Source organism: Pelophylax lessonae, assembly GCF_965119305.1.
Source record: "Pelophylax lessonae genome assembly, chromosome: 3".
Lineage (NCBI taxonomy): Eukaryota > Metazoa > Chordata > Amphibia > Anura > Ranidae > Pelophylax > Pelophylax lessonae.
The window spans coordinates 428,340,854-428,366,376 of record NC_138770.1 but is presented as its reverse complement, the minus strand read 5'-3'; the positions used below and the strand labels follow the sequence as shown (position 1 = coordinate 428,366,376).

The window sequence follows — 25,523 nt, the reverse complement described above, 5'->3', positions numbered from 1 at the left end:
TTTCCCACCGGTGCGATTCTTCCCCTCCAAGATCCGACTATCCCCGGATCGCCTAGAAGCTTTTCGGGGGGCGGTCACGGATTTAATGCAACAAGGAGTGGTGGTCCACGTTCCTTGGACAGAGCGTTTTCAAGGGTTTTATTCGAACCTTTTCACAATACCAGAAAAGAGGGCAAGGTGCGTCCAATTCTGGACTTAAGCGCACTCAATTTTTTACAAGGTACAAAAATTCAAAATGGAGTCCATTCGCACAGTAGCGGCCTCCCTGCATCAGGGGGATTTTCTGGCGTCCATAGACATCTAGGATGCCTATCTTCACATTCCTATTTACACAGGACATCAGCGTTTCCTGCGTTTTTCTGTAAAGAGAACCATTATCAGTTTGTGGCTTTACACTTTGGTCTCGCCTCGGCTCCTCGGGTCTTCACTAAGGTGTTGGCCCCAGTGTTGGCGCTGTTGCGGCAACGAGACATATCGATTCTAGGTTACCTAAACGATCTTCTGCTTCGTGCAGAGTCTCCACAGACTCTATTGCTAACTTAGAGATCACCATAACCTCTTTGCAAGTGTTCGGGTGGCTGGTGAACTTGCAGAAGTCATCTCTGGTTCCCACCAGGAGGCTGGAATATCTGAGTCTAATTTTAGACACATCCAGGGCAAAAGTGTTTCTCCCGGCGGAGAAACCCCAGAAAATTCAATCAACGATTTAGTTGTTACTATCTGACAACTGGCCTTCCCTTCGGACTTGCATGAGAGTCCTGGGTTTGATGGTGGCTTCCTTCGAAGCAGTATCATTTGCCCAGTCCCATACCCGAATCCTTCAAAAAGAAATTCTTCTCAGATGGAATCGGAATCCAGATTCCATGGACAATCGGATCCGACTGAGCGAACGGATCAGGAAGTCTCTGGTCTGGTGGCTTCGGTCTCCGATGCTCAGCAGGGGAGGTTATGTCTTCCATTAGATTGGACGATTATCACCACGGATGCCAGTCTATCCAGGTGGGGAGGAATTCTCGGCAAATTATCCGCTCAGGGGCTTTGGTCCCTGGAAGAGTCCAGGTTACCGATAAATGGATTGGAACTGAGAGCGATCAGACTTTGTCTGATTCACTGGACCGAGCAGCTCCAGGGCAGCCCGATTCGGATCCAGTCGGACAATGCCACAGCAGTGGCTTATGTCAATCATCAAGGGGGCACCAGGAGTGTCCTGGCGGCCATAGAAGTGGCCAGCATTCTTCGTTGGGCGGAACGATTGTTCCAGCTCTCTCTGCGGTATTCATTCCGGGGGTGAATTGGCAGGCAGATTATCTCAGCCGTCAGATTCTGGATCAAGGGGAATGATCTCTTCATCCAGAGGTATTCCACCAACTGTGCCTCTGTTGGGGCACCCGAATGGGATCTGTTGGCATCTCGGCTCAACAGGAAAGTGCAGAGGTTTGTGGCTCGCTCCCGCGATCCTCTAGCAGACGCCGCAGACACGCTGATCGCCCCGTGGGGGCAGTATCAGCTACTGTATGCCTTCCCTCCTCTCAAGTTGCTGCCGAAGCTTCTTCGCAGGATAGAGGTGGAGGGAATCCCAGTTATCCTGGTAGCTCAGGACTGGCCTAGTCGGGCCTGGTACGCCGACCTGGTCAGGCTGGTCGCAGACGTTCCTTGGCGACTTCCTCTCAGGGAGGATCTGCTGTCGCAGGGACCGATCTTCCATCCTGGTTTACGATCGCTGGCTTTAACGGCCTGGCTATTGAGACCCAGGTGCTGAAGGACAAGGGATTGTCAGCTTCAGTTATTCCTACTCTAGTTAAAGCAAGAAAAGCGACTTCCAGAAAGATTTATCATCGCACATGGAAGTCTCAGATTGCGTGGTGTGAATCCCTTGGGTTCCCTCCATGTTGTTATTCGGTGGGCCGAATATTGGCCTTTCTGCAACAGGGGGTTGAGCAGAAGCTGGCCTTGAGTGCTATCAAGGGTCAGGTTTCAGCATTAGCAATCTTCTTTCAGAAGCTTTTGGCTACTCATTCCTTGGTGCGGAAGGTCATCCAGGGGGTGCGACACCTGGCTCCGCCAGTGCGCGCACCTTTACCACCCTGGGATCTTAAATTGGTGCTGTCGGTTCTTCAGAAACCTCCCTTTGAAAATATCAGGGAGATTCCCTTGCTTACTTTATCCCAGAAGGTGGCCTTCTTGGTGGCTATCACTTCTGCACGCAGGGTGTCAGAACTGGCTGCATTATCCTGTTGTTCCCCATATCTGGTGGTTCATAGGGATAAGGTTGTTCTTCGTCCGAATCCATCCTTCCTTCCTAAGGTGGTTTCAAAGTTTCATTTGAATGAGGACATGGTATTGTCTTCCCTGTGTCCTAAGCCCAGTCATCCTCGAGAATTCGCGTTGCATTCCTTGGATGTAGTTCGGGCGATCAGGGTATACTTGAATACTACGGATTCATTTCATAATACGGATTCACTGTTTGTGATCACGGATGGCCCTAAGAAGGGGTTGCCTGTTTTCTGCCGCGACCATCTCTAGATGGATCAGACAGACGGTGGTATAGGCTTATTCTATCTAAGGGTCGGGATCCCCCGTTCCCTGTTAAGGCGCACTCTACTCGGGCGCTTAGTGTTTCCTGTGTCTTCCGCCATCAGGCGTCAGCGATCCAGGTTTTCAAGGCGACTACTTGATCGTCGGTTCATACCTTTACAATATTGTATAAGGTTTATGTGATGGCATCGTCAGATGCCTCTTTTGGCCGCAAGGTTCCTGCAGGCCGCTGTTTGAGGAGACTGTTGGTCTACCTCGAGGGTTTGTTGGGTAGGTCTCATCTTGTTGCTCGATGAGTCCCTTGATACTTCTGGTTGGCTCCGGTTGGGCCTTCTGGATTTTGATTCTGTTCCCACCCCTCATTTGTGGCACTGCTTTGGGACGTCCCAATTTGATATTAATCAAGAGGACTACGTCTGTCAATGAGCGACAGAGAAAATGGATTTTTGTAAGATCTTACCGTAAAATCCTTTTCTCTTAGCTCATTGACAGACGTAGTACCCGCCCCTCTACTTTTGAGTTGGGTTGGGTTAAATTCTCTGACACTGCTTTGTGACATAACTGATTTCCTGTAGCAGACAGGAAGAGGATATACCCTCTGGGACTGCCCCTAAGGTGTGGCCAGAACGTTTTCTTTCTGCCTAGTGTCCTACTCCTGTAGAGGGCAGTATAACCCAATTTGATATTAATCAAGAGGACTACGTCTGTCAATGAGCTAAGAGAAAAGGATTTTACGGTAAGATCTTACAAAAATCAATTTTTTACAAAATATCACTGAGCTCTAGCAGGCAGGGGGTGGGGTCTGATGTCACACAGTGTACAGCACATAGTAGGGAGCTGACTGTAACCTGAGACCCGAGTAGAGGAAATGGACACACCCTCTTCACACAAGTTTATAATGAAATGTGCATAGCTAAGGCTGTCAATCACAGGCTGTGTGCTTGAGCTTCCATCCCCCTCTACACACTATAGAAGGATATACTTTATTTTTTTATGTCAGAGGTTTACAACCACTTTAGGGCTCATTTACACTTCAACTTCTAAACTTTAGTATTGAAGCTTTTGCTGTTTTTTTGCCAAAGCTCCTAAACGTAACTCCATAAAAGCCTATGTGTCTCATATACACATACGAGTTTAGAAGCTGCTGCGGTTATAGGAGGTTAATCCACTCTCTCCTGAACTTGAAAGAATTGTGTTCAGAATAGGAACGTTTTGACTGCAGGCGTCAAAATGTTGTAAAATCGCTGCATGATTTTGCCACATTTTGGGTTTTCCCGTGGCCGGCGGTCAACCTAGTCTGTGTGTACATGAAGCTTAACAAGAAGTAAATGATATTTAAACAAGTCCTTACTGACCTGTGTAGCTGCAGGCACTGTGGAGCAGTTCATCCAAACGTCACAGCAGAGGCACTGAAGTCTGGTTCTCAACAGCTCTAGATCCTCTTTCTCCCCCTTCCAGCAGTGATTTGGCAGTCTTCCTGATCTGTGTTTACATTAGAAGTCAATGCTACCCATGTCACTAATAAAGCTGCTGAGAGAAAGATCAGAACAGACTACTAATGCCTTTGCTATAAGCTTTGAGGATGAATTGTTCCACAGTGCCTGCAGTACAGAGGTTGGTAAATGCTTATTTTAAAGCTCATGTACTGCTTGTTCAAAAACCTGGTCACAGCATAGCTTTAATGCCCCATAATAAGTCCTGAGAGGTCGTAGCAACAGTAATAACACATCACCCTTGAAGAAAGTGGTAAAATGAAGACAAAATAAAATCACTGATTGTATGTATTTATTTTTTTAACCAAGCCGGAATGCGCCCAGGTTGCATTATCAGGCGAAAAGTGCCACAGAAGTGAGCTGGATCACTGCATAAAGTACAAATCTAGGTTGTTAAAATAGCATAATATTTATATAAATATATGCATGTGTGTTTAGTAATTAGTTTCAGTAGTTTCAGTCATTTTGTTTTTAATGTGGTGTTTGAAAATGGTTTAAAAAAAACTGTGACATAAGAACTGCACTGCTATTGCTGCCTCGATTTCCAAAAAAATCCCGTTGCCTGGCTGTCTTGCCAATCCTATGTTTTTAATGTGTTTTGGATCACTGACCTTGAACAAGTATTCACATGAGGTGTTTTTATCATCACTCTGACTCAACTTGCTACATACTTGTTTTGTGACAGGGACTGTCAAAGTGAGAAGATCAGCATTACAGCAAATTAGCATTTTCTAGGAGACACCAGCAGTGAGACCTATATTTTTATCAACATAGTGCTTTTAAGAGCCGGTTGACACTACGACGCTCCGACTTAGGGGGCGACCTGTGAAGTCGCGTGCAGCGCGACTTCGGGGCGACTTGCACGGACTTCATAAAATGAATGTCTATGCAAGTTGCTCCAGGTCGCCCCGAAGTAGTACAGGACCCTTTTTCTAAGTCGGAGCAACTTGTGTCGCTCCTATTAGAACCGGTCCTGTACTACTCAATGGACCGTGACGGTGCGCGACTTGCCAGGCTGACCAAGTCGCCTGACAAGTCGTATTAGTGTGAACTGGCACTAAAGGTCTTTGAAAATCTGCACAGGTTTTTTAATGTTATAATTATTTACAGTATTATTTTATTTCCTCCATGTACAAAGGCAATTGACAGTGGGGACGGTGAACCTGGCATTTTACTGAGTGCCCAAACCATCACTTCGGATTCAGTCTTAACAACTACAACAACTCACATCACAAAGGTAAAGTGCAGTGGTCAGTCGAGTGGACAATGTTAGCAGGTACAGTGGGGCTGTCCTCAAGCATGTCTGTACCTTTTGAGGTCCAATATATAGATGAATGTAACAAAGTTGCAGCATTGGAAAAACTATTTAGAAGCTGCAGATAATAGTAACAAATGGCAGCATTTCTCCCAATCGAGATAATTTCCCCCATATCTATACCAAACAATTTTGGACATCATAGTAGTATTAAAAACAGGCAAAAGACTGTTCGTTTCACACCTTTGGTTGGTGTGTTTCTCTCAATGTGCATGGATGTGTATTATGACTTGTGGGGACATTTAATGCAGAGTTCATTGTAATGCACATTGACCTACAGTGGCGTGTTTTGATCCGTTTTCATGGATTTCAATGAAAAATGCAAAAAACAATCAGATATTTAATATGTTTATTTAGTTGCACTACATAACTTATCATTTATTGGGGGATTTGCTTTATTTTTATTTGGGGCACATTTTATGATTTGCGTGGAGATCAGATTAGTGCTGTTTATAATGTACACACATAAGGGATTGCATATTTCTTTACTTAACTTCTGTTTTTCTTCATTTAATGGTCACAGGGACTGCTTTTTTCTATTATGTTTTAGTTTTTCCACAAGCACTAGCTCTGAAATTGCCTTGATTCATTTAGGCCCCTTTCACACATACGGTCCGTTTAGTTCATCAGTTCAGTCACGTCAAAATGTATCAGTTTTCCATCCGTTTTTCATCAGTTGTCATCCGTTTTTCATCAGTTGTCATCCGTTTTCCGTCAGTTGTCATCCGTTTTCCGTCAGTTGTCATCTGTTTTTCGTCAGTTGCCATCCGTTTTTCATCAGTTGTCATCCGTTTTTCATCAGTTGTCATCCGTTTTTCATCAGCTGTCATCCGTTTTCCGTCAGTTGTTCGTTTTTCATCAGTTGTCCGTTTTTCATCAGTTGTTATCCGTTTTTCATCAGTTTTTCGTCAGTTATCTGTTTTTCATCCGTTGTCATCCGTTTTTCGTCCGATCCGTTTTTTTTGACGGATGAAAAATAGAGCATTCATACGTTCAAAAAAACGGACATTGACGGAAGCGGATGAAAAAGGATGTTAACTGATGACCATCCGGTGTCATCCGTTTTTACATAGAGATACATTGATGTCCGTTTTTCATCCGTCAACGGATGGATGAAAAGCGGACAAACGGACAGCATGTGTGAAAGGGGCCTTAAACTTCATGTGATCATTTGCTCAGACTATCTCCAGTTGGTGTTTGTTCAGACAAAGGATGATGGGTTCAGTTGCTGGTGCATAACTGTGCAAAGTTGGTAATACACAATCGCTAGGAGATGAGAAGAGCCATTGTGTGCAAGTCGTGTTTGCATAGCTCTTACAAAAATTGAGCTTTGCATCGCACACATAATTTAGCTATAAATGATGTCATATTTTCATGTTTTTGTGGTACAGAGATGTAGCTTGTAATTTTTTTTCTTCTTCTAGACCGGGAAAGGTGGAATATCTGAAACAAGAATTGAAAAGCGTATAGTTATTAGTGGGGATGCTGACATTGATCATGACGAGGTAAGTTGTTTCCGTCTATGTAGAATTTGCACTTATCCACAACAAGTACAGTGCAACCTTGGTTTACGAGTACCTTTGTTTACGAGCATTTTGAAAGACGAGCAACATTTTAAAAAAAAAATCTGTCTTGATATACGAGCAGTTTTATACACTATAAGCATGCCATCCCCTCTGTTAATGCCCTCTGTCACATACTGTTATGTGTCCCAGTGCTTGTACTGTATATAAAGATGCCAATGTATACTTTTCAGAGTGTTTCCCTGTGCTTACTGTGTACGATTCCTCGTCCCTCTGTCTCTCTCTGGTCTCCGTCCTCTCTGCTCTCCCTGGCGGGAGGGGCCGATCACTCCTGCTGACGTCATCTGAGGAGGAGGGGAGGAAAGCAGCAGGGCTGAGGAATCACACACTGCCAAAGATGCTCTAATAAAGTATAAATCGGCATTTGTTATATACAATACAGACACAGGGACACATAATGTTATTTAACAGAGGAGATGGCATACTTTTACTGTACAGGAATGTACTTTATATATAATAACAGCATATCTTTATACCATTAAATGCTTGTGGAATGAATCATCTGAGTTTCAATGCTTTCTTATGGGAAAACTTGCTTTGATATACAAGTGTTTTGGATTACAAGCAAGCTGCTGGAACCAATTATCCTCGCAAACCAAGGTTTCACTGTAATTATCATTTGAGAAGACTATTTATGCTCAATCATCTGATTACGGTCACACACACCTACACAGGTTAATCTGTATGGACTATTGTCTTTATTCAACCTCAACTACTATGTAACTAACAAATTAAAGCCAAACCACCCTTTTAACACTTTTTAAGCAGTTTCAGTAACCATTTTTCTTTCTTTTAGGATAAATGTTTTACACAAATGAATAAAATCTGACCGTTGTAAGCACCCCTGTCAGTGTTATCACAGCCCTCTAACTTTAACTTTTTGAATTGAAAACTCACAGGTTTACTGGATGTTTCACCACGTGAAAATAAAGAGAAATATGCCTATATATAAATACTAATATAGCCACAACATTTAAGAATCTGTAAACTGAAATATAGTAAGGCCTGGTTCACACCTATGTGTTTTTAAGTGCATTTTCAGTTTTGCTGTACTAGAGTCCATTTACATGGTTTTCTTTGGGTCACGTTAACATCTGTGCAATTTCCACCAGTGCGTTTTTTTGGAAAGGGTCAGGGACTTCCCGCAGCAAGTTGCGTTTTTTGTTTGCATAGACTTAAATGCAAACACCTCAGAAATGTAGTGCTTGTGTTTTTAAAGCATTTCTGCTTGTTTCTTCCATAGGACAACTGTCACCTCCAAAAAACACAAAATGCAATAAAAATGCATCAAAACTGTGTGTGGAAAAATGCACCCAAAAAACGCTTCAACCGCAACCCACAGTGATGTGAAACAGGCCTTAATGTTTGTTTGTGGACCTAATATAGTTAAAACTTTGGTAGCAATGAGGGAGATCTACTAAAACTTGTGCACACAGAATCTGATGCAGCTATGCCTGCATAGTAACCAATCAACTTCTACCTTCAGCTTGTTCAGTTAACCACTTGACCTCCAGAAGGTTTACCCCCCTTTGATGACCAGGCCATTTTTTGCGATATGGCACTGCATTATTTTTACGAACAATTGCAACGCTGTACCCAAACACAATTTATTTATTTTTCCTTTACAATTTATATCTCCCCAAATAGAGCTTTCTTTTGGTGGTATTTGATCTCCACTGAGGTTTCTCCAAACAAGCACATACATACAAGCACATATTATAAAAGTGACAGCACTGTGGGATAAACACACGCTGCAGCTTGTAGTATATTGATAGGTTTGTACAAAGGTTATAGCATACACAAATTATGGAATATTTTTTTATTTTTTGTTACTAGTAATGGTGGTGATCAGTGACTTATAGCGGGGCTGCAATATTGCGGTGGACAGTCGGGTCATCAGTGCTAAAAATATACACCCGCTGGGAAGGGGTTGAACATCAGGGGCGATCAAAGGGTTTACTTTGTGCCTAGCTAGTGTTTGTGCACTGTGTGGCAGGTGCTTTTACCAGGGGAAGGCATTGATCCATGTTCCTGCTCCACAGTAACACGGGATACATGCCTCGGGTACTGAGAGAATGGGTATCTGCCTTATTTACATAGGCAAAACACTGTTTTGGGTCTCTGCCTAATGATTAGGGGGGGTGTCGAGACATTGCTGTGAATTGTTGAATTCTCAGTGTGCCACCATAGGAATGGGCTCCCTATGGTGGCACACCTACAGGCTATAGACACACAGAGTAAGATCGGCTCACCCCAAAAGGCTGTGATTGACAGCAGTGGGAGCCAGTGGAGAGAGGGAGAGAGACACAGCTCTGCTGCTCTCAGGCACAGCGCTGAATCAAGATCGGGCTCAGGTAAGTTTTTAGGGGGTGCCTGGGGGGGGGGGTGTAATGCAGAGAATGCATTAAGGTAAAAAAAATATTTAGCCTTAGAACCACTTAAGGCTCTGTTCACATATTGGTGCCCCGGATCCACATCTCTGAATAACTGCAAATCGCAGGATGCCTGTGCGATTCCCGTCACTTCCAGTGGCATCCCCATGTCGCCCGACAATGCACGGTAAAATCGCACAAACAGAATTGCCAATGCCTGTAACCCAAAAGAAGTAGAATTGCGGCAAAATGGCACCGCGTTTAAGGTGCCTTTTTAAAATGATGGGATTTGCACGGGCGTCCCGCTATTTGATGTGATTTGGGCTCATGGGTAGAATCGCAGCAATTCTGCCCGCGAGCCGGGACGCCAATATGTGAACGGAGCCTTAGGCTTTAGAATCCAGTTTACATCTTGTGTTTATAATTATTTTGGATGTGACCCTGCAGATCAGGTGATTGTCCTGGACATTGTTATATGATCATATGTACCACTGATAATGTAATATTTTTGTAATATTTTTTACTGTTGTAAAAAGCCCTTTACAACTTAGAGGGATAGCTGTGTGTTACAAACATTTTTTTGCTTTGGGTCTTGTTTTCAAAGATTGGCGCATGATGAGTTTGTATCTCGCTTTGTTGTCATAGGCATTAGCACAAGCAATAAAGGAAGCCAAAGAGCAACACCCTGATATGTCGATTACTCGTGTGGTGGTCCACAAGGAGACTGAGGTTACTGAGGAAGAAGATGAAGATCAACAGTAAGGTAAGCAAGCCATGTGAAATCTTATAACAGTATGGACTTTGGCAGAACATCCTGTGGGCTTGACGGCTGATGCAGCGCTATACCACGTCTATACACACTGATTTGTTAAAGTAGTATTAAACGCACAACGTTTTTTAGCTTACCAAATTCAGCGCAATAAAAAAAAAAAAAAAAACACTCCCACAAATTCCTGTAACAATGGGAGCTCTGGCTTCATTATCCTAGGTGTACCTTCTCTCATTTAGTCTCAGTTTTCCCTAATCCTTTCCATATTGTTATTAGAACTTGCAGATCCTACCCCCCAGAGGAGCCATCTGCTATTCTGTTCCATTAGTCTAGCTCAACATGCAATACCTTTTATATAGCCATTGTGTATTTACAGGTTAACTTACTTACTGCACACACTTATGGATCTAAATTTGCTGTACATCTCACTCCCACTGGGGCCCTTACTACGTGGCCCTGGGTAGTATTCAAGATTCACCACCTCATTTCCTGTTTTGTTTTATTTTTATCTCTTCTAAAGCTTAAATACAGATGTTACTGATTATTGCTCTGTATACGTGTCTGCATCAAGATTGTACACACGTAACTTTTTTTTGTAACGCCTCTTATAAACTAAATAAAACTTTGTGAAAAATAAACATTCCCCTGTAAACTATTTGTTAGAGGGGTTTTGATAGTTAAAGCTAGTGTGTTATTTAACTCCCTAAAATATCTCACCATTGTGATGTTTTCAAGAAATACACATATTATACTTTACAATAAGATTAATGTAGCAGCAGTAGAAACACTCCATGGAAGAGGTTGGCAGAGCCACTGCCAGATTTAGCCCACTAGCATTCACCTTTAACAGATACCAGTTTGGGGGTAGACCAACAGCAACCAGCAGTTTTTTTTGGATGGTTGGATGGATGTGCTGAGGTTATAACCTCAATATGTTTGTCTAGTTTGTGGTGCTTAATTTTTTTAAAAGCGCTCTGAATTGTAGCATAAAATATTCTCTCCAGTAGGTGGCAACAAAGCATGTCATTTCAGCAATATGTACGCTGTTCTTTGCGTGGTAAAACACACCTATATTGAACATTTTACAGATAGATCACACTATATGTTTGTATTTATTCTGTGGGTTACTTGAATGTAGAAAGGGGAACTTTTTTTTTTTTTCAAATTCAACTTTTACATGCAGTGGTATTAACAATAAAGTATGTAGAAAAAAAAAGTATAAGGGTCCTTTCACACGGCCGCTCCGTGTGTCCGCAAATCATCCCATCCGTTTGCGGATGATTTGCGGACATAATGTAAGTGAATGGCACTGCGGATGTCAGCGGAATACCATCCGCTGACATCCGATTTCCCTCCTTTCAGTTCTGTTCCGTTTTTTCGAATGGAACAGAACCCCATTTTTTCTTCCGTGTAAAAAACGGAAAGGAAGGAAAATCGGATGTCAGCGGTGTCATCCGCTGACATCCGCAGTGCCATATACTTACATTATGTCCGCATATCATCCGCAAACGGATAGGATGATATGCGGGCACACGGAGCGGATGACAGAAATGTCATCCGCTCTGTGGGGAAAAAAAAGTCCCGCAGCGGACCTTTCACACGGAGCGGCCGTGTGAAAGGACCCTTAACCACTTCCCGCCCGCCCTATTACAAAATGACGGCGGGAATGTGGTTGAGTTATCCTGACCGGACGTCATATGACGGCGGCAGGATAACACCGCTCTGGGCGCCCCCCGGGGGCGCGCAGAGCGGCGATCGGTGATGCGAGGTGTCAGTCTGACACCCTGCATCTCCGATCTCGGTAAAGAGCCTCTGACGGAGGCTCTTTACCATGTGATCAGCCGTGTCCAATCACGGCTGGTCACATAGTAAAACAGGAACAGCCGTTGATCGGCTTTCCTTAGTTCGTGCCTGACAGGCACGAGTAAAGGAGCGCCGATCGGCGGCTCCCCTGACAGGGGGGGGGGTCGGCACTGGTAATCAGATCATTGATTACCAGTGCAGACCCTCGGGGGGGGGGGGATGCCACTAGAACCACCAGGGATGCCCACTATGACCCCAGGGATGCCCACTATGACCCCAGGGATGCCCACTATGGCCACCAGGGATGGCAATCAGGGCTCAGAGAGCCCCCCATTGCCCTCCCCATCAGTGATGCCCACCAGTGTCCTCCCTATCAGTGCTGCCCACAAGTGCCCATCATTGCCATCCTTTAGTGTCGCCCACCAGTGCCCATTATTGCCCACCAGTGCCGCCTATCAGTGCCCATTAGTGCCCATCAGTGCCGCCCGTCAGTGGCGATCAGTGCCGCCCATCAGTGCCCACCAGTGCTGCCTATCAGTGCCCATTAGTGCCCGTCAGTGCCACCTATCAGTGCCCGTCAGTGCCGCCTATCAGTGCCCATCAATGCCGCCTATCAGTGCCCAGCAGTGCCGCCTATCAGTGCCCACCAATGCTGCATATCAGTGCTACCTATCAGTGCCATATATCAGTGCCTATCAGTGCCGCCTATCAGTGCCACCCCATCAGTGCCACCCCATCATTGCCTCCTCATCAGTGCCTGTCAGTGCAGTCTCATCAGTGCTCATCAGTGCAGGAAAAAACTTATTTATTTACAAAATTGTATAACATAAACAAAAAAACTTTTTTTTTTTTTTCAAACTTTTCTGTCTTTTTTTATTTGTTTAGCAAAAAATAAAAATCGCACAGGCGATCAAATACCACCAAAAGAAAGCTCTGTTTGTGGGGGGAAAATGATATAAATTTGGTGTAAGTACAGTGTTGCATGACCGCGCAATTGTCATTCAAAATGCAACAGCGCTAAAAGGGGAAAATTTGCCTGGGCAGGAAGGGAGGAAAGTGCCCTGTATTAAAGTGGTTAAAAATAAAGTATTAAAGTATAAAAATAAAAATCACAGGGCAAACTGAAAAAGTGTGAAAGAATTCAGGAAAGTAAATGTGTGGGGATCATCACAAAGTAAGTTTAAAAGTGTCAAGCTCATTCAGATTAATCGTAGGCTAATGATTGATATAGTGTGGAAATTAATATATGAGTTTACATTTTGACTACAGATGCACTTTAAAGTATATGTAAACCCTAGAAGAATGGCATTTAGTTTGAAAATACTATTTACTATTAATAATTGCAATTTTTTTTTTGTTTTAATTAAAGCTCAGCTTTAAAGACAGTGGGTAGACACCACATTTTGATTTGATTTAGGTTTCTATTTATGCATTTTAAAGTTTGTTAATTGATAAATAAATATCTATTTCATGATTATTTTTTAATTTGGCTTCAGAGGCTAGTTTAGTATTGTATTAGGCCTCTTTCACACTGGCGTTCCGTATGTCCGTATATCACCCCATCCGTTTGCGGGTGATATATGGACATAATGCATGTCAATGGGATTGCGGATGTCAGCGGATGACCATCCGCTGACATCCGATTTGCGTCCTCTCAGTTCTGTTTTTTGGAACGGAACAGAACCCTATTTTTCTTCCGTTTAAAAAAGGGAAAGGATGCAAAATTGGATATCATCCGCAATCACATAGACATACATTATATCCGTATAGCATCCGCAAACGGATGGGATGATATGCGGACATACGGACCGGATGACACAAGTGTCATCCATGTCCATAAAAAAAAAAGTGCCGCAGCGGACTAAATAAACTGAGCGGCCGTGTGAAAGAAGCCTTAAGCTTCCTTAAAAACAGAACTGTACCCACTTGCCCGTTTACTCCTCCAGCTCTGCTCCTTTGGCAGACACAACCATCTTCTCCACTGCTTCTTTAGGGTCTCATGTCCCTCATCTACACCTATTGGGCACACTTTTGATGTTTGCTATGTCCCCTGAATCCTTATGCAGATTTTTTTTTTTTAAGGAAGTTTAAAAATGTCTCCTAACTTCTACAATGCAATCTGTAGGATAGTGATAGACCCCCATGTGGCCTTGTGTCATGCAGTGGAGATTTGAGTATATACATCATGTAAAGACATGAGGAAGAAAAAAATCTACATTTGGAGAGCTCCTGTGGTTACAGTGTAGAGAAACCTGAAGCTAGTGTGATTTTGTGACTGGTTTGCTTTGACCAGTTTCTGACAGCAAAACATTATGACAGTTAGTGTAGCAAGTCCTATCTGCAAATTATTTTCAGCCTTTTCCGTCATTTCTAAAATAATTTGGAATGCTTCTTTTTAAAGTTGCTGAAATGATAGCAGAAAATACTCAAATTGTTCATGAATTTACATTTGTTCTTGGCTCTATTCAAAGGTGTATCAGACATACCATTTCTGCAATTACCCAAATTAGTAAGCATTACCTTTTTCTCACCATTACCAAGATGAAAGGTGCTTCAACTGTACATCTGTCCTTTTATTTTAAAGTGTGTTTCCACTTTTGCAGCCAAATTGAGATGACATCTACATTTTTTTAGTTCTCATTCACATAGCATAATTTAAAAAAAATAAAATAATGCAGCTTACCTTTTTTAGATGCTCTATTCTGGGTCTGCGATCACTGTAAAATCCTACTAGCCCTCTTTATGAGAGGACCTGGGCAGCTGTGTTTGCTGTAATTTACCTTTGTACTGTCTAGGCTGTCTTTCCTGACAAAGAGTTAAGCCGGCCATAAATGGAGCGATTTTCTTTTCTGCAACTACGGGTTGCAGGAATGAAAATCACTCAATCCCCCCATCAACACAGTTAGTGTTGATGGAGGAATTCCTAACATTGAGCCATTGTGTTCTCCTTGCAGGGGAAGCCGTTTCGGCCGGGAGAATACAGTGATTATTGCATGTGAAATTGGGTAGGCTGGTTGTACCCAAGTTGATTGATCGATCAATCAACTTGGATAGGTTCAGCCTTGCCTATACATGGTTCGAATGTCGGCCCATTCCTGCTGATCCGGCTGAAATTGATGTAATGACGGGGATACTGATGCAGTATAATAATATTGTAAAACATAATAAAAAAATTAAATGAACTGAATATACCCTTCATCTTCTCTTTCAACGTAGCAAAGTTGATTAGATTGGTAAATTTATATGTTTCATAAATAGGATTAGAGAGGTAAATTAAAAAAAATGTAAGACTAACCCCATTACCGAAAAATGCAGATGGTAGTGACACGACACAACAAATGTGCATTTGAGTTAAAAGCTATTAGTAACAGCCTGGCTTTACCTTCTTTATGCTGTGCAAGATGCAGGATGTTGCCACCCAGTGAGATTAACATAGGATCTGGTCCAGATTTTTTGTTCACTAATTATGCACCAATGAGTTAATCATAACATTTGCAAAGGGTTAGGTTGCTCTAACCACTTACCATCTGGGTCAGTTTTTACATTTTTCATATGCATCTTAAAAATTAGCTAGAAAATTACTTAGAACCCCCAAATCTTATAGATTTTCTGAGAGCAATGGCCCTGGATAATAAAATGATGGTTGTATTCAGGAAAAATACACTTAAATGCATTTTAGTGCACACTAACATAATATAATACCCATTTTTTGTATAAATATAAAAGATGATGTTGCATCAAATAAAAAACATACCAAACCTGTCAAGATTCAAATAGTCGCATGCCTGTGAAATGGCCACAATCAGTAGTACCTAAAGATCTCCATAGGCAACGCTTTAAAAGCCTTTACAGATTACCAGTTTAGAGTTAAACATAAGCTCTGGTGCTAGGATCATTGTTCATTCTCTGACATTCACGGTGATACCTCACATGTGTGTTGCAATCACTGTCTACATGTGTGTGCAGGGCCTGCGTGTGCGCACCGGGGGGGGGGTAAAAGTGCTTAAAATTATTATTTTTTTAATTTACATTTATTTTGTTTATGCTTGCCATCTTCATTGTTTAAACGGTATCATACGAAAGTGAGTACACCCCTCACATTCTTAAAAAAAATATTTTATTATATCTTTTCATGTGACAACACTGAAGAAAGACACTTTGCTACAAGTAGTGAGTGTACAGCTTGCATAACAGTGTAAATTTGATGTCCCCTCAAAATAAGTCAACACACAGCCATTAATGTCTAAACCGCTGGCAACAAAAGTGAGTACACCCTAAGTGAAAATGTCCAAATTGGGCCCAAATGTCATGTGACTCCTTAGTGTTACAAGGTCGCAAGTGTGTTAAATTTGGTGTTATCGCTCCCACTCTCTCATACTGGTTACTGGAAGTTCAACATGGCACCTCCTGGCAAAGAACTCTCTGAGGACCTGAAAAAAAGAATTGTTGCTCTACATAAAGATGGCCTAGGATTAAGAAGATTGGCAAGACCCTGAAACTGAGCTGCAGCACGGTGGCCAAGACCATACAGTGGTTTAACTACTTGACGTCCGTGCTACAGCATCTCTCATACTGGTTACTGGAAGTTCAACATGGCACCTCCTGGCAAAGAACTCTCTGAGGACCTGAAAAAAAGAATTGTTGCTCTACATAAAGATGGCCTAGGATTAAGAAGATTGGCAAGACCCTGAAACTGAGCTGCAGCACGGTGGCCAAGACCATACAGTGGTTTAACTACTTGACGTCCGTGCTACAGCATCTCTCATACTGGTTACTGGAAGTTCAACATGGCACCTCCTGGCAAAGAACTCTCTGAGGACCAGAAAAAAAGAATTGTTGCTCTACATAAAGATGGCCTAGGATTAAGAAGATTGGCAAGACCCTGAAACTGAGCTGCAGCACGGTGGCCAAGACCATACAGTGGTTTAACTACTTGACGTCCGTGCTACAGCATGGACCTGAATTGCCAGAAGGGCGTACATTGCTCGCTCTGATCAGACTCGCCTGATCACAGATCGTAGCTCCCCCCACCTTACCGCGTGATCAGCTGTCAGCCAATGACAGCTGATCATGTAAAGTAAACAGCAGCCGGCGATCAGCTGTTTTTTTTTTCTCCTCACACTGTCAGTGTGAGGAGAAAAAAAACGATAGCCAGCTGCTGTCAGAGGGACATTGCTCCCAAAGAGGAGAGGGATTATTTGTGCCACCTAACAGTGCCTACCAGCGCCATCTGCCAGTGCCCACTATTGCCACCTGTCAGTTCCCACCAGTGCCACCTATCAGTGCCCATCATAAGTGGCCCATCATTGCCCATGAGTGCCGCCTATTAGTGCTGCCTTATCAGTGCCACCTTATCAGTGCCCATCAGTGTCGCCTATCAGTGCAGCCTATTAGTACCCATCAGTGCAGCCTGTCAGTGCCCAACAGTACAGTCTATCAAGGCCCATCAGTGCCGCCTCATCAGCGCACATCAATGAAGGAGAAAATGTTTCTGTTTGCAAAATTTTACTTTAAAAACTGTTTTTTGTTTTTGTTTTTCAAAATTGTGTCTTTTTTTTTTGTTTAGCAAAAAATAAACCCCCCAGTAGTGATTAAATACCACCAAAAAAAAGCTCTATTTGTTTGAAAAAAATCATAAAAATTTAATTTTGGTACAGTGTTGCAATTGTCATCCAAAAGTGCGACAGTGCTGAAAGCTAAAAATTGGCCTGGGCAGGAGGGGGTTTAGGTGCCCATTAGGCAAGTGGTTAACAGAACAGGTTCCACTCACAACAGGCCTTGCCATGGTCAACCAAAGAAATTTAATGCACATGCTCAGCATCATATCCAGAGGTTGTCTTTGAGAAATAGACTTATAGGTGCTGCCAGCATTGCTGCAGAGATTGAAGGGGTGGGGGGTCAGTATGTCATTGCTCAGACCATACGCCGCACACTGCATCAAATTGGTCTGCATGGCTGTCATCCCAGAAGGAAGCTTCTAAAGATGATGCACAAAAAAGCCCACAAACAGTTTACTGAAAAGAAGCAGACTAAGGCAATGGATTACTGAAACCATGTCCTGTGGTCTGATGAGACCAAGATAAACTTATGTGGATCAGATGGTGTCAAGTGTGCGTATGTGGCGGCAACCAGGTGAGGAGAACAAAGACAAGTGTGTCTTGCCTACAGTCAAGCATGGTGATGGGAGTGTCATGGTCTGGGGCTGCATGAGTGCTGCCAACACTGGGGAGCTACAGTTCATTGAGGGAACAATGAATGCCAACATGAACTGTGACATACTGAAGGCTGAGCATGATCTCCTCCCTTCAAGGACTGAAGACATAACCACAAACACACCACCAAGATTACCACTGGCTTTTTAAAGAAGCTAAGGTTAAAGGTGATGGAATGGCCAAGCAGGTCTCTAGGCCTAAACCCTATTGAGCATCTGTGGGGCATCCTCAAACAAAAGGTGGAGGAGCGCGAGGTCTCGAACATCCACCAGCATCATGATGTTATTATAGAAGAGTGGAAGAAAGAGGACTCCAGTGGCAAACTGTGAAGCTCTGGTGAACTCCATGCCCAAAAGGGTTAAGGCAGTGCTGGAAAATAATGGTGGCCACACAAAATATTGACATTTTGGGCCCAATTTGGACATTTTCACTTAGGGGTGTACTCACTTTTGTTGCCAGCGGTTTAGACATTAATGGTTGTGTGTTGAGTTATTTTGAGGGGACAGCAAATGTACACTGTTATACAAGCTGTACACTCACTACTTTACAGTGTAGTAAAGTGTAATTTCTTCAGTGTTGTCACATGAAATGATATAATAAAATATTTACAAAAATTTGAGGGGTGTACTCACTTTTGTGAGATACTGTATGTACGCTTAATGGCAAGTGGTTAAATATTAGTTGAATTTTAACCATTTAATGGTTTGTAGTATTTCTTAAAAAACGGCTAGATTTGCCTCCTTAGATGGTAAAAAACATACACTATATTATCAAAAGTATTAGGACGCCGGCCTTTACACGCACATGAAATTTAATGGCATCACAGTTGTAGTCCGTAAGGTTTAATATTGCGTTGGCCCACCCTTTGCAGCTATAACAGCTTCAACTCTTCTGGGATAACCCGATAGAGCACCTTTGGAATGAATTAGAGTGGAGACTGTGAGCCAGGCCTTCTCATCCACATCAGTGTCTGACCTCTCAAATGCGCTTCTGGAAGAATGGTCAGATGTTCCCATAGACACACTCCTAAACCTTGTGAACAGCCTTCCCAGAAGAGTTAAAGCTGTTATAGCTGTAAAGGGTTGGCAAACTCAATATTGAACCCTACCAACTAAGACTGGGATGCCATTAAAGTTCATGTGTGTGTAAAGGCAGGCATCCCAATACCTTTGGTAATATAGTATATATTTTACTAATCTGTTTTATTCTTTTTGTTTGCAGAATAAACCCAGAGCAGGTGTCACAGAATGAAGAAATTTGACACGTCCTGCTGCTAACATTGCTATGAATTGACCAGGTTTGGCAAGCATGATGGGACGCCTGAAGGCTAAGATGCCAACATACAACCTCAGCTTAACATCTCTGACCTGTGCTGTTTCCACTTCTGTTTGTTCTGTTTTTATAACCACTTCCTAACATCCATAGCTTTTTAGTATAGATATGTTATGCACAACTACTTGCTATTTTTGTAATTCTTGGCTATCCGTTTGTGAACAATAACCCTTTATAAAACAGACCTCTGAACAGAGGGTGCCGAAAACCTTTGTAACTAATGTAGAATATTTTTTTCTTTTTTATTTTTACTATTGTCTTAATTAATTCTTCTTACTGGGGTATATAATTACAAATTATTCAGGTAAATTTGTTTAGAAGAAAATGTTTTGTATACATTTCTTAAATTTCCTGTTTCTTGGTGTTTTTCTACCTTCAGTTGTCTTTTAAAGGCTTTGTTTAGTCTTGAGAAAAATTGAAACGGTTGCAGCACAATTTGAGAGCCTTGTGCAAAAGTATTTCAGGCTAAACTTTTCTAGCTGCATAGTAGAACACACCAGCAGAGGGAGTTCAGCTAGCTAGTTTAATCTGGTGCTGCTTCCATTTTCTGCTTTTTTCCCTTTCGGGGGTGAAAACACAAAACATTCCAGAAAACATGATTTACAAATGCACTTCTTTCCCAAAAAAGGAATTAAATGCAGTTTTGGCAGCTTAAAGCAATGTTGTGCTATTTTGTTAAAGTGTACGTAGCTATATGTTTGTTACAAATTCACCTTTGTAAACACTTGCTTTTCTTTTTGTTTTTTATCTGTCTTCATATTAAAACTGACTTGACGATAGTTAAACTGATAACATTTTCTAGATCTCTGTAATGATTTCAGTGGGTTTTTTTTTTTTTTACGGTGCAGAAGGATAAGGCCTTGTCTGCATTCACTGACCACATCCACTTTGTTCACCACTAGTGATGTGTATTAAGCTCATCTTCGCTTGACCTGTTGTTCACCAAGTGTATAGTTACAATCCAAAATTAGATTTATAGCAGCTTCAAGTTGTATTAAGAATATTTTACTTTCTGTAATACTGTTAAAATAAAGTTTATTCTGTTGAATATATTATGTTTAATGACTGTTTGAAATTAAAAATAAAAAGTAATTTGAATGACATGATCATCACAACTATGGTGCAGACTCTGCCCTTTCCACGTTGAAGCTCTTCTTTATACTGTCATAAATTCATCACTGTACTCATTGAGGGGTGTGTTTACATTGTCCTCAACATAGGTACAGTTTACATGAAAATCCAATGATACTATTGTAATACCATTGAAAGAGCTTTGCACTGCTGTGTGTATGTGTATATATATATATATATGTATGTGTGTGTATATATATATATATATATATATATATATATATATATATATGTGTGTGTGTATATATATATATTATTATTTTTTTATTTTTTTCTTAACGCTTTTTATTAACAAAGATGCAAAACAATGTATTGGTACAACAACCAACATGCTCAACATGAGAATGAAAATGTAAAATGATTGATACAAAAATACATGGTGAGTTCAAAATTGCACTTGTATGGCTTTAAGCGACCAGTCCTGATGAAGAACAGTGACAAATCACCCTCTGACCTAGTAAAGTTAAATTGGATGCGTGATAAATAAAATGGCTGCTTCCATTTATCATAAGTTACAATGCCATGCTCAGGTATGATCCCTATTTATTTATATATATATATATATATATATATATATATATATATATAGAATACAGGTAGCACACACCTCATATATTAGCAGTGGGGAGAGTGGAAGGACAGAAGACGTCATACCTGTTAGGACAACCCCTATGCTCAAAAATAATTATTTTAAAAGGTAGTATCTGATTCACCATCTGAATCCATTCAGGTAGGTAGATGGAGGAGCAGATTGATTCCCCTTAAGTGTGATAGTCTTTCGAGCTAGAAATAGTGTTTCCCTCAGCAATATTCTAGTGTATTTTGGTCATTGTTCCTCATTTAATATATCCAACAGACAGATTTGTGGCTTGCATGGCATAGGAACAGAAATAATTCTAGGCAACCTCTGTGTTATATTTAAAGTGTTTGTTACCCCCAACACTTCATATTCCTATGTGCCTGCTGTACCATGTACTTGTATGAGAATGTATCCTGTTATCTCTGTATTGCTTCCTTTGTGTGAAATCACTGGTGTTCCTGCCAGTCCCTCTGCTTTCCTATTAAAACTAACCACACTAAGCAGGAGAGCACACCGTGGCCAGTTCTCTAGCTATGCTGGGAAATAAAGTTGCTCTCCAACGATCAGACTTGTCCTGACAAGCCCCCCGCCCCCGCTGCACAGCAATGCACTAAGAAGTTAAATTGTCTCCTCCCCCAGCTCTTATGCAGCTGAGAGCAGAGGGAATGTGATCACTTATAAAAAGGAAAAAAAAATAAACAGTATTTATAATGTATTTTTTATATATACAAAAATGTTTTGCCTTTCATTTCTCTTCTGAAATCAAGTCTTAATCTCATAGTACAATTAAAAATGCCAAAATAATGAAAGAATACACTATCCATAAAAAAGGGATGAATCCAGCCTCTCTAACCCTTGGAGACAACACTCCTTGCTGGGAGAGATGTGCTAATGCACTACAAGGGACTCCTCCTATATCTACTTGATAGTGGACACTGATAGAGTACCGGTGTGTGTGGGGGGTGGGGTGCTCAACCTCAGACCTCAACCAGTACCTGGGGTACTTTGACGTAGTGGTGGGCTTGAGCACGATATGGCCATATGTCCATTTTTATTTATGGATAGTCTCCATATTTGATAGTCATATTCTTTTTTAATATACATGTCGCTTGGTTCATAGCTGCACCGGCTTTAGATATACATGTTCAGGGTTTGCTCCCCCAATTTTTTGCTTGTTTACTGTGTGATATATTGCTTGATTAATTTTTTGAACATTTCACTTACTAATTGTCACTTCATTTTTCCGACTTTTGGACGTTTTTAATTGTACTATGAGATTAAGATTTTATATATATATATGAAATTTTGATAAGTTATTTTTTTGCAGGTGAATATTACGGTAGCACATTATTTGGTTTATTTCACAGTTTATTTTTTATTTAATTAGCGCAGTCATCCTTTGGTTTTTTCACTTAGGGTCCTTTCACACGACCGCTCCGCTGCGGGACTTTTTTTTCTTTTTTTCACGGAGCGGATGACATTTGTGTCATCCGCTCCGTGTGCCCGCATATCATCCTATCCGTTTGCGGATGATATGCGGACATAATGTAAGTATATGGCACTGCGGATGACACCGCTGACATCCGATTTTCCTTCCTTTCCGTTTTTTACACGGAAGAAAAAATGGGGTTCTGTTCCATTCGAAAAAACGGAACAGAACTGAAAGGAGGAAAATCGGATGTCAGCGGATGGTATTCCGTTGACATCCGCAGTGCCATTCACTTAATTATGTCCGCAAATGGGATGGGATGATTTGCGGACACACGGAGCAGCCGTGTGAAAGGACCCTTAGTCTCTTAACCTCTTTGGTTATTAGTGACTGCGGCGGATTTATAATTATTATTTTATCTTTGCCGCAAATTTTATTTCTACTGTATATCTATATCGGTAAAATATCAGTGAATACATTTACATAGTAAACACTAAGCTATTGTGAATAAACTTCAATTGGTATATTAAAGTGAACCCATAAATAAATACTGAAACAATAGAAGCAGCGCCAATAATGAATATACATATACAAATGTATGCAAATGTATGCAAATAAATGAGAATCCTTAAAACATAAGGTGTAAGAGTCCCAGAGTCCTTAAGGAGAAGAAACACCGGTGTACACAATGGGAAAAGGATGGAATCACCCAATAGTGACAGCCAAACCGCTTACAGGAAATTCTGACCCTCCTGTTAGAGTGGTCAAACAAAGCCAGGAAAATCAAAGTAGACTAGAGGTTGTGTTGGGAGGACCCCTCTCATATCTTCCAACCAGAAATGGCTCCCAGGCTCTTGAACAAGGGGACAATGCAGGTGGAAACAAGCCTGAACCTCTCTCAATCACCCGTATAAATGACTCCACCTCAGAATGAGCGGGCCAATAGTGTAAAATGTACAAAAAGGCGAATTTTATTATGGAAGTATTGCACTTACATAAAAATCCATTAAAAATAGCATGCAGAGCATGCTTACACATCCGAGTGCCCGGTCCGCCTAGGCTGTGTTTTATCAAGTCCAAAATCATCACAGCCCTCTACCAGGAAATTCTAGAGCACTTAATGACTGTCTTTGCTGACCAGCTTTATGAAGTTAGTTTTCACCAACTATAAGCCATAATCCTGAAAATTAAAAGAAAGTAATCCTTGAGATATATCACTCTGTGTAATGCATCTATATAAAATCTATGACTTTCACTTTGTGAATTGAATTACTCTATGGAGATTTTTAAGTACCGAAGTTTCTCTGTCGCTCATTGACAGACGCAGTCCTCTTTGAATAATATCAGTAGGGTTATACTGTCCCCTACAGGAGTAGGACACTAGGCAGGAAAAACGTTCTGGCCACACCTTAGGGGCAGTCCCAGAGGGTATATCCTCTCTCTCCCTGCTACAGGATATCAGTTTTTTTCTGCCTAGTCAGGAGTAAGGACCTAAGTTCCTTGCTGGGATCTCTGGTCCTGGCAAGCTTTTTAGATAAATCTTTTTTAGTTAGCTTTTTCTCTCCAGTTTTTGTTCCTGTGAGATCTTCAAGCAATTATGCTGGAGCTGGGCGACGGGCTGGATGTTGAGATCCAGTGGTCACCCCAGCCGGCCTACGAGCGCGGGCAGGCCCTAGCTCCGCGCTGGGTCGGCCGCAACATAGTCCCACTGGACGGGGACTGGCCCTGCGAGTTAAACATCTCGCCAGGTCGCCTACGACCAGTCAGAGACTGAGTCGCGGTGTCCGTATTGGTCGACAGCCCCCCCACCTTGGTGGAGAGGGGTTCTGTTAAATGTGGGTGCCCGCCTGTTCCGGTATGGTGAGTAGAATGTTCCCCCTCTTCCCCTGTCGGGTTTTGGGAAGCGGGCCCCTCTGTGGATGGTCGGACCCTCATGATCCCGAGTTCCCCTCTATCCTGTGACACACTTCACATATCTCCCTACTTGCTAGTGTGAGTTGGTGAATAAGGTATACCACTCCAGGAGGCTTGGTTTGGGAGCTGACTATCTATATGAGTCACTGCAAGGAGCCTGCATTGTAAAAGGAAGGAAGCCATGACTGAGCTCAGTCAGGGATGGAGACAGGGCGCCGCTGGCGTTACTGTTTGAAACAGTCATGCAGAGGGGTGATACGATCAAGCACCTACCTATCGCATAGCGATGCAGCTGCACGGACCGCCATCCTTCCGCAGGCCGCACGGCCACCATCCTTCCGCAGGCCGCATGGAGCCGCCATCCCTCCGCAGGCCGAGCGGGGCCGCCATTTTGGCGTAGCCTAATGTCTCCTGCATGGGGGCAGCCATCTTGGATACACCCAGCTACCTCGTGGAGTAGCGGTGGGAGTGCCGGAAGGCGTGTAAAGGGGCGGAGCCGCCTCCTTTACCCAGGTAAATCGATCCACAAGACTTCCTGTTCTGTAAAGGACAGCGCTGAGAGCAGTTCGATAGAAACTTCTGTGCATCAGGTGGTGAGCCCTTGGGGTCTCTCTCTCTCTCTCTGTGGGGGTCCGAAGCAGGTGGCACTGAGGGGCGCTGTTGCGCTGGGGGATTACACAAAAAAAAAGTTTTTTCTTTTGCAATCCTTGTTTGCTGGCAAGTGTTCCTGGATTTGTCATGGAACCTGCCACACATGTATCCCCACCTGATCCCCTCGAGGTGGCCGCAGGACCCTCCAGTTCCCCACTTACTATTGATGCATTGTCAGCAGTTTTGGAGTCTTTTGTATCCCGGGTGGAGGTGGCCTGTCAGGGACGGGGCGCAAGGAAGCGACCCCCGCCTACCCCCATTTCATCTGACACTTCAGATACAGATTCTGAGCCTGTCGCAGCAGCTGCAAGTCCCTCTTCTGGGGCTAGTGTCTCATATCCCATCTACTCGGATAGCGAGGAAGACATTTCTCCCTCCGCTATAGCGCAAGATGAAGCGCTGGT

At 42.5% G+C, this 25,523-nt stretch overlaps 1 protein-coding gene across 17 annotated transcripts in view; it reads left to right on the top strand.

Moving 5' to 3' along the window:
• Positions 1-20,502, top strand: part of EPB41L2 (erythrocyte membrane protein band 4.1 like 2) — a 375,724-nt gene extending 355,222 nt beyond the window's left edge. For all 17 annotated transcript variants that reach the window (XM_082250108.1, XM_082250106.1, XM_082250105.1 and 14 more), the window contains 4 exons: positions 5,167-5,265; positions 6,768-6,848; positions 9,944-10,061; positions 19,304-20,502. In XM_082250108.1, the coding sequence (XP_082106234.1) occupies positions 5,167-5,265; positions 6,768-6,848; positions 9,944-10,060 (297 nt within the window). In that variant the 3' untranslated portion in view covers position 10,061; positions 19,304-20,502. The remainder of the gene's footprint in view (positions 1-5,166; positions 5,266-6,767; positions 6,849-9,943; positions 10,062-19,303) is intronic.
• Positions 20,503-25,523: the final 5,021 nt, after the last annotated feature.